The sequence below is a fragment of the Herpailurus yagouaroundi genome, unplaced genomic scaffold, assembly GCF_014898765.1.
Source record: "Herpailurus yagouaroundi ecotype Mexico unplaced genomic scaffold, PumYag 187, whole genome shotgun sequence".
NCBI classification, from domain to species: Eukaryota; Metazoa; Chordata; class Mammalia; order Carnivora; family Felidae; genus Herpailurus; species Herpailurus yagouaroundi.
Window position 1 is genome coordinate 5,172,281 of NW_024412418.1, and position 16,022 is coordinate 5,188,302.

General features: G+C 37.1%; 1 protein-coding gene across 1 annotated transcript; it reads left to right on the forward strand.

Annotated features, from left to right (window-relative positions):
* Window positions 1-11,702: 11,702 nt before the first annotated feature.
* On the forward strand, window positions 11,703-12,632 carry LOC121043844 (olfactory receptor 4C46-like). The gene has a single exon (XM_040495843.1). The coding sequence runs from the start codon at window positions 11,703-11,705 to the stop codon at window positions 12,630-12,632; it is 930 nt and encodes a 309-aa protein (XP_040351777.1).
* The last annotated feature ends 3,390 nt before the right edge of the window (window positions 12,633-16,022 follow it).

Genomic DNA, 16,022 nt, shown 5'->3' on the forward strand with positions numbered 1-16,022 from the left:
ATAATTTCATATGATCAAATTTTTATACAAGATGAATTGTTAAAAATCCTTCTTGTTTTCTCCCAATTTAAATATATATTACATATAAATGAATATATATAGAAAAAAATATATATAGAAAGAGACACACATATAATTACATATATATATATATATATATATATATATATATCACCATATGTATGCTTAGATGCACAGGGGGTTTGGAGTAAAGAATTTTTTGAGTCCACTTTTTTACATACCTTTTATTAAAGAATTTCTTTCAAGAATCTCTCCTTAAACTTTAAATTACTTGAGAAATATCTCTGTGAGGAATGTTTGCAAATACACAACCATAGGTTGAAAGGGAAAAAAAGTTTCATAAGGTGATTTGGAAGATGGATTTATGACTAAAGGACATTAGAGTCTGTGGATAATGTAAACATCCACCAAGGACAATCTGAAATGATTTTTTTGGCTTTTAAAAACTACTTATCACATCCATGAGGCACCTGTGTGGCTCGGTTGGTTAAGCATCTGACTCTTGATTTCGGCTCAGGTCATGATCTCACAGTTCCTGGGTTTGAGCCTTGCATAGGGCTCTGCGCTGACAGTGTGGAGCCTGCTTGGGATTCTCTCTCTTGTTCTCTCTCTGCCCTTCCTCACCAACAAACAAATAAATAAATTTAAAAGAAATCTATTGTATCCATAATAAAGGAAAAATTGTGAAATAAAAAGTTATGGTCTTACCTAGGTGCTGTAGTTAGACTAAAATGTTTAGACACAAAATACTAAGTAATAATATATTCTAGGCACTTTAGTAAATATTTTTAATTTAAAAACCATTTCATCTACAGTATGACCTGATCAGCTATTATACTATTGTCCCCGTTTTTGCAAATAAAGAAACTTCAACCCAATGTTATACAAGTACTAAGCGGAAATCTGTATGTAAACCTTTTTCTGTATGATTTAGAAGCTCATACTTTATTCATTTTGCTTAATACTCTCTCACAAATACATATAAAAGCTTTAAAGCCTCAATTTTCCCTCAAATTATCCATATTTTCTCCTGAATATTCTGAATGCCCTCTCTTGCAAGTAACCACAAAGAAAATGCATTCCAGAAGAATTTAAACTTAAAGATAGGAATTTCATAAGATCAAATTTTTATATAAAATGAATTATTGTTAAAAATCCCAATTATTTTCTCCAAGTTTATATATGCATATTTTATATAAATGAATATATAATATATTATATATTTATATTAATATATATGTGTGTGTATACACACACACACACATATACTTACTCATCAGGAGGCTCACTTCTGCAACATTTTACGTCTCTTTGGAATGTGAAGATGATCCTTCAGGCTGTTTTGTTTTGTTTTGTTTTGTTTTGTTTTTTACTTTCTGTGCCTGTGCTATAAAACTGCAAACAGATGCAGAAGGCCCCTGACTTTCCTGTGAAGCTTCCAGCCCGATGAACCTTTCAGGAAAGCATTGCTGGGAATACCTTGAGGTGAAAGCACACGAGGGACCTGAGGGAAAAACTCCCGTGGGCATCGTACGGTGGCCAATGTGTGTGTGGTTATAATTTGAGAAACAAAGCCTATATTTTTATAAGGTCATATACATGGGCTTGAGGCTTATTTCATTTATCTCTTGAGAGTTATTACCTGAGTGATTCAATACTTCTGTAATGTTATAGCACTGATGCAATAATACAGGTCTTTGTTTTTCTTCCTCTCCTCTCCTAGAATAACTTCCTTGAAGACTGAAGAGTCTGTTGTTTATCATGATACATAATAATTAAATAAATGTAGAATTATTTATCATTCTAAGTATAATCCTTTTGTTTAATTGGATATTACCTACTTAGGATACTGGTTAGAATTTGGAAGTGCCACAATGCACATCTTCTCCCCTTATTTTGGTTTGTTTTTGTTTTGCTTTGTATTACCTCCCTCTCCACGTTGTGTGAGAGAGAAATAGAGTGTCAGTGGAACCTAATGGGAAGAGATTGAATAAATCATAGTCTTTAGTTCACAGCAGAAGATCCTCCCAGGTCCATGCAAGGTCCATCTAAGGTTTCATTTCATAATATATTTTTCCTTTTTGCATTGCTTATGTCCACTTCTGCTCATCCCTTCTGTTCACGCACCATACTCTAACACACTCAACTCCACTAGCCTGAAACATTGCACATTCCTTGGGTTCTCCTACAGTGGTCCACATCATGAAAATTACCTCTTACAAACTGCCCTTAAATTACAGCATTTGTCTTCTCCTTGCTGCATGACCATGACTCATACATGCACTTAGTAATACAGCCTCAGAAGACATGAAACAAAATTAGGTAAGTCCATTAAAAAAAAATGAATCCATCTTCACAGTAGAAGATTTCAATGTTCCTTTTTATATTATTGATGAGAAAAGCAGGCAATATGTCAGGAAGGATAGAAAAGATCTGAATAATGCAGTCTAGGGGCACTTGGGTGGCTCAGTCAATTAAGCGACTCTTGATTTCAGCTCAGGTGATGGTCTCATGGTTTGTAAGGTGGAGCCCAGCATTGGGCTCTGTGCTGACAGCGGGGAGCCTGCTTGGGATTCTCTCCCTCCCTCCCTTTCTCTCTGCTCCTCCCTTACTTGCACGCACATACTCCCTCTCTCAAAATAAATAAACATTTTTAAAAAGACAATGCAGTTTAAAAGGATATAGATGTATATATAAAATTATATAAATAACAAAGAATACACATTATTTGCCTTGTGTAAATGGAAGACTTACACAATTAAGTATTAGATCATTTTTAAAAAAGCCTCAATATATGAAGAAGCGACATTACACAAAAGTCTGAACACAACCGAAGATAGATCTAGATCTGTGTTATTATTTTTGTGTGAATTGTTCAAAGATGTCTCTTTCAAATACCTAGCTAACCACTAAGCTAATAGAAGATATAGTTCAGGGCGCTAGATGATTCTGTTCGACTCTTGATTTAGCTCAGGTCTTGATCTCAGGGTCATGAGTTTAAGCTCTGAAATGGGTTCACACTGGGTGTGAAGCCTACTTAAAAGAGACACAGAGAGAGAGAGAGAGAGAGAGAGAGAGAGAGAGAAGTTTTCATAACCACACATAGCAAAGAATATAGATTTTAGAAAAATAATTTAGACAAATCACTCAACAAACATCCACATCCCACAAAATATTTCTCTCAGAAAGTCAGAGCAATACCAAGATGCTCACTCTCACTCCTTATATTCAACATTTTACTAAAGATTACCAGAGAGGGATGCATGGGTAGCTCAGTTAGTTAAACATCCAACTTTTGCTCTCAGCTCAGGTCTCGATCACAGGGTCACAAGTTCAAGTTATGCATTCGGCTCCATGCAGCGTGAGGAAAAAAAACATGTCACTTGCAAATATGTCCTCCAATCCCATATGCTGCCGTTTAGTTTTGGTGATTGTTTCCTTTACTGTGCAGAAGCTTTCTTTCTTGGTGAAATCCCAAAAGTTATGTTTGCTTTCATTTCCCTTGCTTCCAGAAACATGTCTAGTAACAAGTTGCTCTGGCCAAGGCCAAAGAGGTTGCTGCCTGTGTTTCTTTCCATGATTTTGATGGTTTCTTGTCTCCCATGTAGGTCTTCCATCCATTTTGAATTTATTTTCGCATATGGTATAAAAAAGCAGTCCAGTTTCTTCTTCTGCATGTCACTTCCCAGTTTTCCCAACACCATTGGCTGAAGAGAATGTCTTTTTTCCACTGGATATTCTTTCCTGCTCTGTTGAAGATTAGTTGACCATAGAGGTATAGGTCCATTTCTGGGGTTTTTTTAATTCTGTTCCATTGAACTATGTATCTGTTTTGGGGGCAGAACCATGCTGTCTTGATGACTACAGCTTTATAACACATCTGATAAATGTCTAGTATCCAAAATTTATAAAGAACTTATCAGACTCAAAGTAAATTACCCAGTTAAGAAATGGGCAGAAGACATGAATAGACACTTTTCCAAAGAAGACATCCACATGACTAACAGACACATGAAAAGATGCTCAACATCACTCATCATTAGGGAAATACAAATCAAAACCACAATAATACACCATCTCACATCTGTCAGAATGGCTAAAATTAACAACACAAGAGACAACAGGTGCTGGTGAGGATGAGGAGAAAAGGGAAGCCTCTGATACTGTCGGTGAGAGGGCAAACTGGTGTAGCCACTCTGAAAAACAATATGAAGTTCCTCAAAAAACTGAAAATCGAACTACTCTATTATCCAGCAATTTCACTATTAAGTGTTTACCCAAAGGATACAAAAATATGAATTCAAAGGTGTATATACAACCCAATGTATATCCACCTATCCAAACTATGGAGAGGGCCCAAATGTCCATAAATTGATGAGTGGATAAAGAAAATGTGAGACTTGTAATTGTATATATACATACAATGGATGTATGGAATATTAGTCAGCCATCAAAAGGAATTGAATATTGCCATTTGCAACGATGAGGATGGAACTAGAGAGTACTATGCTAAGAACAATAAGTCAATCAGAGAAAGACAGATAGCACATGATTTCACTCACATGTGGAATTGAAATAAAACAAATGAACATATGGGACGGTAAGGGGAAAGAGGACAGAGGGAAACAAGTCACAAGAAGTTCTTAGCGATAGAGAACAACCTGAGGGTTGGACAGAAGGAGGTAAGTGGGAGTGGGGTTAGATGCATGATGGGTATTAAGGAGGGCCCTTGTTGCGGTGAGCACTGAATGTTGTATGTAAATGATGAATTACTGAATTCTATTCCCGAAGACAATATTGTACTGTATGCTCACTAAATAAAGTTTAAGTTAAAAATAAATAAGTAAGTAAATAAATAAATAAATAAATAAAATTTTAAAAATACTTTTACTAGAGAAATTATATTTAAAAAGTAAATGAAAGGCATCTTATTGAGAAAGGAAAAAATAAAGAGGTTTCAAAACATTTTTTCTCTTTTTATTTATTTTTTTAATATGAAATTTATCGTCAAATTGGTTTCCATACAACACCCAGTGCTCATCCCAACAGGTGCCCTCCTCAACACGCATTACCCACTTTCCCTTCCCTCCCACCCCCCTTCAACCCTCAGTGTATTCTCAGTTTTTAAAAGTCTCTCATGGTTTGCCTCCTTCCCTCTCTGTTTTTTCCCCTTCCCTCCCCCATGGTCTTCTGTTAAGTTTTTCAGGATCCACATAGGAGTGAAAACACAGAATCTGTCTTTCTCTGTATGACTTATTTCACTTAGCATAACACTCTCCAGTTCCATTCACGTTGCTACAAAAGGCCATATTTCATTCTTTCTCATTGCCATGTAGTATTCCATTATGTATATAAACCACAATTTCTTTATCCATTCTTCAGTTGATGGGCATTTAGGCTATTTCCATAAACATTTTTGAAAGAAATTAAAGAAGCCCTATAATAAAAAAATCTCATATTCATGGATTAGTATAATTAAGATAGCAATACCTCTCAAAGTGATCTACAGATTTAGTGCAATGTCTATCAAAATATCAATAGCGCTTGTTGATAGAAAGAGAAAGTTGACCCTAAAATTCTCCATAATTTGTCTCAGAAATAGAGTAAAGAATACTAAGCACATCATTTTATGAAGCAGCATCGTCTAAAGGTCCTCACATTACAAGAAAGAAAATGGCAAATAAATATCTTGTACAAACATACGCACAAAGATTTTAAACAACATACTAACAAATGAAATCAGTCATTTTTTTTAAATAATTATAATTTTCTATGACCAAGTAGAGTTTCTTTCAGGAATAAAACATTCAACATTCAAAAATCAATCAATGATTTTCACTGAATTACTAGAAAAAAGGAGAAGAAACACACGACCCTTTTAATAGATGCATATAAAGTGACAAATTCCAGCTTAGGTTTATGATTTTTTTTTAAATCTTTAAACAAATAAAGAATAAAGAGGAACTTGCTCAACCTGATAAAAGCATCTGCATAAAACCCACAACTTACATCCTACTTTATGGTGAGTACTAAGATTGGAAGTGACAGTCTTCCCAGTCCCCATTTCATTTCTGCATTGTACCCTAGGCTCCACCCCTTGCAATAAGGCAAGAAAAAGAAATAAAGGACTCACAGATTAGAAAGAAAAATATTGAAACTGTAAAAATATATGTATGTGCAGATGACACGATTGTATAAGTGGAAAATGTTAAGGCTCTACAAAAAAAAAATCTAATAGATCTGATCAGTTAATTTAGCAAGGTTACCAAATACAATGCCGATCCAAAAGATCAAGTGTATTTTTATAATAACAACAATTAGAAATTAAAATTACAAATAAAATGCTATATAAAATCCTACTAGAATCATGACATTTGAAAATTACATTTTCAAAATATATTCAAGACCCATATAGGAAACTCAGAAGACACTACTAATGTGTGAAAGTAAATACATAAATAAATAAATAAACAAACAATGATAATGGATTCAAAGACTTGATATATTTACTACATTAATTTCATAATTTCAATACAATTCCAGTAAACTCCCGACAGAATGCTTGGAAAAACTGGCAATCCTATCCTGAAATTGTATTCTATTGTATAGAAATATACAATATTAAAGGAATCCGGAATAACAAATCAATCTCAATAAAAAGAACACAGGTAGAGAGCTGATTCTATCTAAATAAAAAAAAGCCTTATTAAGCTCCTGTAAACAACATTGTGGTATTGATATATACACATATAGATCCTTGAAGCAAAATACACTGTCCATAAATACACCTCAATGGGTGAATTTTTTACAAAAGTATTAAGTAATTTAGTGAGGGAAAGAACAGACTCCTTCTTTTTTCCAAAAAAAACTATGCTGGGTCAATTGGATACCCATCTGAGAAAAAACCAACCTCCACTACTACCTCCCACCACACACAAACATTAACTCAAAATGAGTCAGAGATCTAGGTGTGGAAGGCTAAACACATAAAAATACTAGAAAACTTATTTTTAGCCTTGGAGTAGATCAATAGTTCTTAAATATCACACGATAAGCATTATAAGAAAAACTGAAAGTTGAAACATTAATATTTTAACTCTTCTACTGGTCAGATGTTATCTTATTAAAAATGAAAAGACGGGGCGCCTGGTGGCTCAGTCCGTTGAGTGTCCAACTTCGGCTCAGGTCATGATCTCACAGCTTCTGAGTTTGAGCCCCGCGTCGAGCTCTGTGCTGACAGCTCGGAGCCTGGAGCCTGCTTTGGATTCTGTGTCTCCCTCTCTATCTGCCCCTAACCCACTCCCATCTGTCTCTGTCTCTCTCAAAAATAAATATTAAAAATTTTTTTTAAATGAAAAGGCAACCCATGGACTAGGAGAAAACTATATAAATATATTATGTATAAATATTTTATATTATGTACAACTTATATACATGGCATTATATATGTTATATATAAATATATATATAATTTTTAATATATAATTTATAGTCAAGTTGGCTAACATACAGTATATACAATGTGCTCTTGGTTTCAAGTGTAGATTCCATGATTCATCGCTTACATACACCACCCAGCGCTCATCCCAACATGTGCCCTCCTCAATGCCCATCACCCATTTTCCCCTCTCCTGCCCCCCCCATCAGCCCTCAGTTTGTTCTCTGTATTTAAGAGTCTCTTATGGGAAGGAGGCAAATTATAAATATATATTTTATATTTATTACATATATATATATATATATATACATAAATAGGTATGAAGAAAGATCTATATCTAGAATGTATAAAGAATTTTTAGGGGCGCCTGGGTGGCGCAGTCGGTTAAGCGTCCGACTTCAGCCAGGTCACGATCTCGCAGTCCGTGAGTTCCAGCCCCGCCTCAGGCTCTGGGCTGATGGCTCAGAGCCTGGAGCCTGTTTCTGATTCTGTGTCTCCCTCTCTCTCTGCCCCTCCCCCGTTCATGCTCTGTCTCTCTCTGTCCCAAAAATAAATAAAAGTTGAAAAAAAAATTTAAAAAAAAAAGAATTTGTATAGTCATAAAAAGCCTACAACTGCCATTTTTAAATTGTACAAAGGACTTGAAGATAAATTTTTTTAAAAATACACAAATGGTCAATAATATGAAAAAAAAAATGCTCAACCTCATTAGTCATCAAGGAAAGCAAATTAAAACCACAATAATATAACACTACAAACCTCCTAGACTGACTAAAAGGAAAATAATTAACAATAGCAAGTGACAAGAATGTGGAACAATTCTGGTGGTTAAAATTAGAACTTTCTGCCTGTGTTTTGATATCGCTCCACAATTTTAATGTTGCCTAGTATTCCTTACTGACCAGACCATAAGTCCCAGCGATTACTAACTGGGAGACTTAGAATTTCTGTTTACTTTCCATAGCCCTCTGGTGAATATGACCAACAACTTTTGGAGTCAAGTTCTTTCATGGCTGCCATTCCATTGATTTTATGCCCTCACTGCTCTAGCACTCAAGCAATCAGGAACAGGTTTACAGAAAAGTGTTAGTATTGTTAAGAAGGCAGAAGTTCTGTCTGTGACACGGGTCAACAGATTAACTCCATCACAGGTCCCCACTCTGGAATTATGTCATTTTCTTATTCCCATGACATCCAGCTTTCTTGGAAATCCGGATTCACATAGAGAAAGGGAATTCTCATAAGTTCAGGTTCCAAACACAGAGAATGCAATTCCCTATTCAAAATCGGACACTTCTCAAACATGTCTCTTCAGCATACCTACTTCTAAGACAAAGCCTTTCCGTCAGAGCGGATAATTAATTCCAGAGAGAGAAAGCAGCAGTTAAAAGACAAGGTCCTTGAGCCTTTATGGAAACCTCTTTAAATATCCATGCAGTGCAAGGTGAAAATATTTTGGAGAAGTTACGTCTTCAGAGCAAGTTTCATTATGGTAGGAATGACTCATTTGAAAGTGTTTCCTCCACACTTCTTACCTCTTGCCTCTAGGACCAGAGCCATCTGTAGGTCATTTCTCCACAGTGTGTCAAAAGAATTCACTCTAAATTTAAATCCCAGGCTTTCTATGAACAATTTTGGGGCTTTAAGCTAGAAGGAAAGATTTGGACTAATAGAAACACTTTCTGCACAGCTATTGATTTGTTACTGAATTACCTAAGTAGTCTCAGTCTGAGTGTGCCATAACTTTCATAGTGTAAGTTTCTTATCCAAGAAGAGGTCAGTTAGAAGATGGGATTATTTCTGAAAACCCCCAAACATCATTAAGATCATCTAAGAGTACAAGGTAAGTTTTTCAACAGCGTTGAAGCATCTTAAAGAGGGTTACCTTCTCTATATAGTAATCACTATGTTTCAACACTTTTAAGTATAGTAATATTTTATCCTCTCCCAAGTTCTTCAGAAGATAGTTGATAAGTGTCATTGGCCTAATTTGGCAAATGAACAATCTGAGGCTCATAGAGATTATGAAATGTTGTAGGACCCAGCTCTCTGATCAACCAGGCACTTGGTATTGCATGAGACCTCTCCCTTAACATCCAAGACAAATCATGAGCATGAAAATCAAGTGTAAATACACTCCAAACACAGAAAAGACATACATATGAGTAATACATTAAATAGATCATCCGTCATTTAGCCCAAGCATGAACAGGGACAGCCCTTCCTTAGATTAACTGCTACAGATAATGTGGGTCTCTGTGCCTTCCTGAAAAGTAAAATTAGAGATTAATCTTCCTGAGCTTGTTGCATGGTCAAATGTTTTTCTGTATTTCACTCAAAACGCCAATTCTCCCTATCTCCTAGGTGCAGGCACAGTCACAAAAATTGGTGTAAGTTTTTTGTGTGCCCACAGTAATGTGGTGGCTATGTTCATGTATGTTTCCTCAATCAATTCTCATAACACCCGGGACATGGATATTATCATTCTCACTTTATACCTGAGGAAACAAGGATGTAGGGTGCCAAGAAATGTTCCTGGGATAAAAGAAGTTGCAAGTGGAAGAGGCAAGATTCCAATATGGTCTCTCTAGTTCTACAACCAATACATTACACGTAACGACTGTGGTAGTCATTTTCAACATTTAGCAGAGTCTGGGGACCCATGCGTGCAAGCAGATTGGGAAGGGAGGAAATGGGGCTGTGGAAGAGGCCAAGATCAAAGGGATATTCAATGAAAGCAGCACCACATTTTTGTTAATATTTAGTGATTCTGATGTATTTAGTGATTTTGATGTGTTGATACTTGGTGATCATGTGTGTGTGCATGTGTGTGTGTGTCTGTTGATGAAATTGCTTCATGAACACTTGCTTCTGAAGTGGTATTAAAGTCATTATAATTATTATGGTCATATCAAAAAGAGATAACGAGTTCAGCATTGTTTGTAATAACATAACAATGTAGGGAATGGATTAAAATTTTGGAAGAAAAAAGTCAACAAGTATAATGTGATATAATCTTGGCTCTGCCCTTTATTCTCTGTTTGATCTTGGACAGGACCCTTAACTTCTCTATATTGTATTGCCTACTGTATACAGTAAGTATAAAATAATAGTGGTACTCATATATATATATAGATAGATAGATAGATAGATAGATAGTTTGTTTTTTAGAGAAAGAAAGAGAGCACGAGCAGTAGAGGGTGAGATAGGGAAACACAAGCAAGGCTCCCTGTGGAACCTGACACGGGGCTGGATCTCACAACTGCGAGACCATGACCTGAGATGGAACCAAGGGCTCCACTTAACGAATTGAGCCATCAAGGTGCTCCATCATCTCATGGGTTTGTAGTGATGATGAAACAACCACATTTCTGCAAAACCAGAACACAACAAGTATCCAGTAGTTTTAGTTAATAGAATCATTATTATTACTGTTAACATCAGTCTCTGAGATTGTTTCTACATTTGCAAAATGGATGAAATAATGTAAATCACACAGGTTACTACCATGCCATGCATATAGCAATAAATCATTAAAAATATACTTATTATCTATTATAATATTACTGGCATTTGGTAACATGCATTATCAATTACTTTATAGTAACTCCTAGAGCCCTTTATAATATTCTCTTAAGAAATACCCTGTTACACTTTTTGTGAACTATTATAAATAGTTTGGATATGGGGCTTTCTTTCTCTGACTTCCATCCCCTTACTGACCCTCAGCCGACTTCATCCAAGACGCACAAAGGTCTTTACGAGATTGTATCCAAGATTCACCCTTCCTCCAACTCCTCTTCGCCCTCTCATTCATATTCTCAATTACCTTCCATGGTTCTCCATTTCCTAAGGATAAAGGAAAAATTCCTAGTGTTGCATTCATAGCCTTTACATCCATTTCCTACCACTTTTTTCACACTTAGCTGCAATATGACAATTTCAAGATAGGCCCTAAGTCTTTTCAGATGAGGAGGTGTACACAGATGATCTCCTGCCTGTGTGTTTGCAAAGTTTTTCATGTCAATGCTCTTAACAGAATCTTCACCCAGGAGATAATTTAAGTCATCGTCAAGAACTCAGATCTTACTTTCTATCTCAAACAAACCTCGTGAGAATCCACAACTCTACAGAATCTAGGCATTTGTTATTTACTAGATGAAGAGCCTCAATAAATTCAAGGTTGCATTAATCAAAAAAGCTTTTTCTTTTCAGGTAATGCAATCAACCATAATATGAAATAATGGACAATAGGAACAACGTGACGGAGTTTGTTCTACTGGGGCTCACAGAGAATCCAAAGATGCAGAAAATCATATTTGTTATGTTTTTGGTCATCTACATCGTCTCTGTGGTAGGAAATGGGCTCACCGTGGTCACTATCACTGCCAGCCCATTATTGGGGTCCCCCATGTACTTTTTCTTGGCCTATCTCTCCTTCATTGATGCCTGCTATTCCTCTGTCAATACCCCTACACTGATTGTAGATTCACTCCGTGAGAAGAAGACCATCCTATTCAATGTATGTATGACCCAAATCTTTGGGGAACATTTCTTTGGAGGTGCTGATGTCATCCTGCTTACGGTGATGGCCTATGACCGCTATGTGGCCATCTGCAAGCCATTGCACTACACGACCATCATGAATCGGCGGGTATGTGGCCAGTTAATGGGAGTGGTGTGGGTGGGAGGCTTTCTTCATGCAACGATACAGATCCTCTTTATCATCCCATTACCCTTCTGCGGCCCTAACGTCATAGACCACTTTATGTGTGATCTGAACCCTTTGCTCAAACTTGCCTGCACTGATACACACACTCTAGGGCTCTTCGTCGCTGCCAACAGTGGATTCATCTGTCTGTTAAACTTCCTCCTCTTGATGGTCTCCTATGTGGTCATTCTGCGCTCCCTAAGAAACCACAGCTTGGAGGCAAGGCGCAAAGCCCTCTCCACCTGTGCCTCCCACATCACGGTGGTCGTCTTATTCTTTGTGCCCTGCATATTTGTGTACATGAGACCCGCAGCTACTTTATCTATTGATAAAGCAGTGGCAGTGTTCTACACTACAATAACTCCCATGTTAAATCCCTTAATCTATACCTTGAGAAATGACCAGATGAAAAATGCCATTAGGAAATTGTGTAGTAGGACAGCTATTTCAGGGGAGAAATAAAGATGCGCGAAGCACAACATTGATTCAATTGAAGCAAGGATCGAAAAGACATTTTGGATGATCTCAGCAAGGGATACCTATAAGATATAGAAGGAAAAAAATGACTGGTATGAATCATAGATTCTACATTGCAAAGAGCAGAAATGGGTGCAAGAAAAAGACAAAAAAAAAACTAACCCAGGATCACTCTTTGCATATTTGGACAATTCTACCAAATTGGGGCTTAGTTTTCCTAGCTTCATTCATGTATATGGATTCATAAGCTTTCATTCTAATTCAGAATTTAAAAATTAAATTCTAATGTAAAATTATATTGGTATTGAGCATCAATCTCTAGGACAATCCAAAGAAATAGGCACTGTTATTATCCCCACTTTATAGGTGAGGAAACGGAAGGGGGAAGTATCAAAGTAGGTATATGAGAGTCATTAATCAGAAGCTACCTGATTTATAAGACCGTGCTCTTACACGCTCTGATACAGCACCAGGCAAAGATGATAGAAAGATAATTATAATAGCTACCATGAACTAAAGGCTATGCCAGATGCCACATATATAATATATAATATGTAAAATATGGTATACATACACATGTCATATTATTATATACACATATTATATATCATAATTATATATAGTTATTTATACTATTGTATATGATATTTATATTAATTCATTAACTATAACTAAATTCTAAGAACTTTTCATTAATAACTTAACTCAATTTTATAGAAAACTATAACATAGTTTATGATAATTAGTTCACTGTAATATTGTGGTATGTACCCATTTAACCTCTAAGAGCTAAGTGAAGAATATTATGCCATGTGTCCAAATTTCCTTGCAGACTTCAGAATCATTTTGCATTGTTCACGTCACCCATCTTATGCTGATAAGCCATAGAAAATGCAATGACTCAAATAAAAGAATACTGTAATGTCAGACAGGAATTTTTATTTTTTAATATACGTTTATACTCCATAAAGTACTTACCTGATAACTCAGAATACCTTCTACAAGTAGAATAATGTATAGTGCGTGATAAATAGTGAATAAAAATAAAAGTATAAAAGAAGGTGAACAAAGTCAATAAAATGTAGAGAAAAAAATACTGGTGGGTAGGGAATTTTTTTTCCTCCTTTTATCTCATTCCGACTCAGAATTCTGGCTAGATCTCTTAGAGAAACCACAATTTGTTTTTTTACTTCTGCTTAAACTGGGTAATGAGAAAAAATTGAACCTGAGATGCTCAGTGCGAGAATAGCTTACCTTGATATTCCCCCTGCTCTCAGCAAGATTTCATCATCTTATGAATGTGAGCTGTTTCTGTTATTTTTCTCTGTCAGTTAGATTACTTTTTGGTAACATTTCATTATGAAAAGGTGTTTTTAAACATACGTGGCTCCCCCTACACAGAAAACACCTTCAGGATAACTATATCCCATTTATTCCTTCCATCCCTCCCTCATTAATCAACAGACATTTCTTGAGCCCAAAGAATAGATCAGACAGATTGGTAATTTCTGGGGCTTCAGTGGTGAATAGAGAGGAACCCGGGTCTTTCTGCACAGAGCTTAGGCTCCACTGAGAGGCACCCGGAGGGGAGCAGGAAATGACGACACCGTGTTATAAATGGTAAGATCGTGGCAACACAGGGTGCTATGAAAGCATGTTGGAGGGACACATGACAAAGACTCAGGGGTTCAGGAAAGCTCCCAAGATGAAAGGACATAAAAAATGAAACTTCAAGCTTGAAACCAGGTTTGCAGAATGAACGTGTATGCATCAGGGGGAGTGGGAGCTTTCCTACCAGAGAGAATATATAACCAGGGCCAGAAGGTGAAAATCAGTGTGCATGTGGTTGTTAATTCCTCTGTTCATTCAACAATTGTTTATCGAGCTCTCACCACGTGCCAGGCGATGTGCTGGACAATGAGCTTAAAAATGGTCAGCAGCGTGACATGAACCTGGATAGACAGGAACAGGGAAGATGAAGACTGGTCTCAGAATTATGTTCAATCTTACCGCTAAATACCACGGGGCAAATACGGAAAGACCTTTTAAGCCAGTGAGTGATGCACTTTAATATGAGTTTGAGATAACTATATGGGTTGTCAGTGTAGGAGGTATAATCCACGAAGAGCATATTACACTCCAAAATAACAACTTGAGTTTTCCAATTTTTAAAGACATAAATCTGTGGAATACATGTGGGAACGGATACTAAAAATATAGGATAGGGGCTCTTGGGTGGCTCAGTGGGGAAGCATCCAACACTTGATTTTGGGTAAGGTGACCCAGGGTCGTGGAATCCAGCCCCGCGCTGGACCCCATGCTGGGCTCCACACTGGGTGTGAGGCTTACTTAGGGTTCTCTCTCTCTCTCTCTCTCTCTCTCTCTCTCTCTCATTCTGCCTCTCTCCCCTGCTCCCACTCTTTCAAAAAAAAAAAAAAAGGATAGGATAATCATGGGAGAAACGAAATTCAATGAAGCCAAATTTATTTGTTTGTTTGTTTCTTTGTTTGTTTATAGAGAGAGCAGTAGAGGGAGAGAGAGAATCTTAAGCAGGCTCCACACCCAGCACAGAGCCCCACTCAGGACAAGACACAGGACTTGATCTCACAAACTGTGAGATCATGACCTGAGCCAAAATCAAGAGCTGGATGTTTGAGCCACCCAGGCACTCCAAACCAAATTCATCGATATGGGTTCACTAAGTAGAGATTTTCATTTATTTTTTTAATGTTTTTATTTATTTTTGAGAGAGAGAGAGAGAGAGAGAGAGAGAGAAAGAGAGACCAAGCATGAGCGGGGAAGGGGCGGAGACAGGGAGACACAGAATTCGAAGCAGGCTCCAGGCTCTGAGCTGACAGCAGAAAGCCCGATGTGGGGCTCGAACCCATGAGCCATAAGATCATGACCCGAGCTGAAGTCGGACTCTCAACCAACTGAGCCACCCAGGCACCCTGAGATTCTTCATTTAATGTTGCAGCTGGGGAACTGAGGAAAAGCTAACAGCTTTTCAGCTTGTTAGCTAAAACAGGAACCAAAGGTAAGCAAATTAGAAACCCACACCTGCTTTAGTTTAATGTGGAGGGAGGGATTTAAAGGTATAAAAAAGGGGCATCTGGGTGGCTCAGTCAGTTAAGGGTCTGACTCTTGATATCGGTTCAGGTCATGATCTCGCGGTTCATGAAATCGAGCCCCAAGTGGGGCTTTGTGCTGACTGTGCAGAGCCTGCTTGGGGTTCTCTCTCTCCCATTCTCTCTGCCCCACCCCATGCTCTCTCTCTCTCTCAAAATAAAATAAAGGTATAGGGAAGTTGTAGGGTTAGAATGGATTTGTCATTTAAGATACTTAACCATCCTGGGAGTGCCCAGAAGATACATC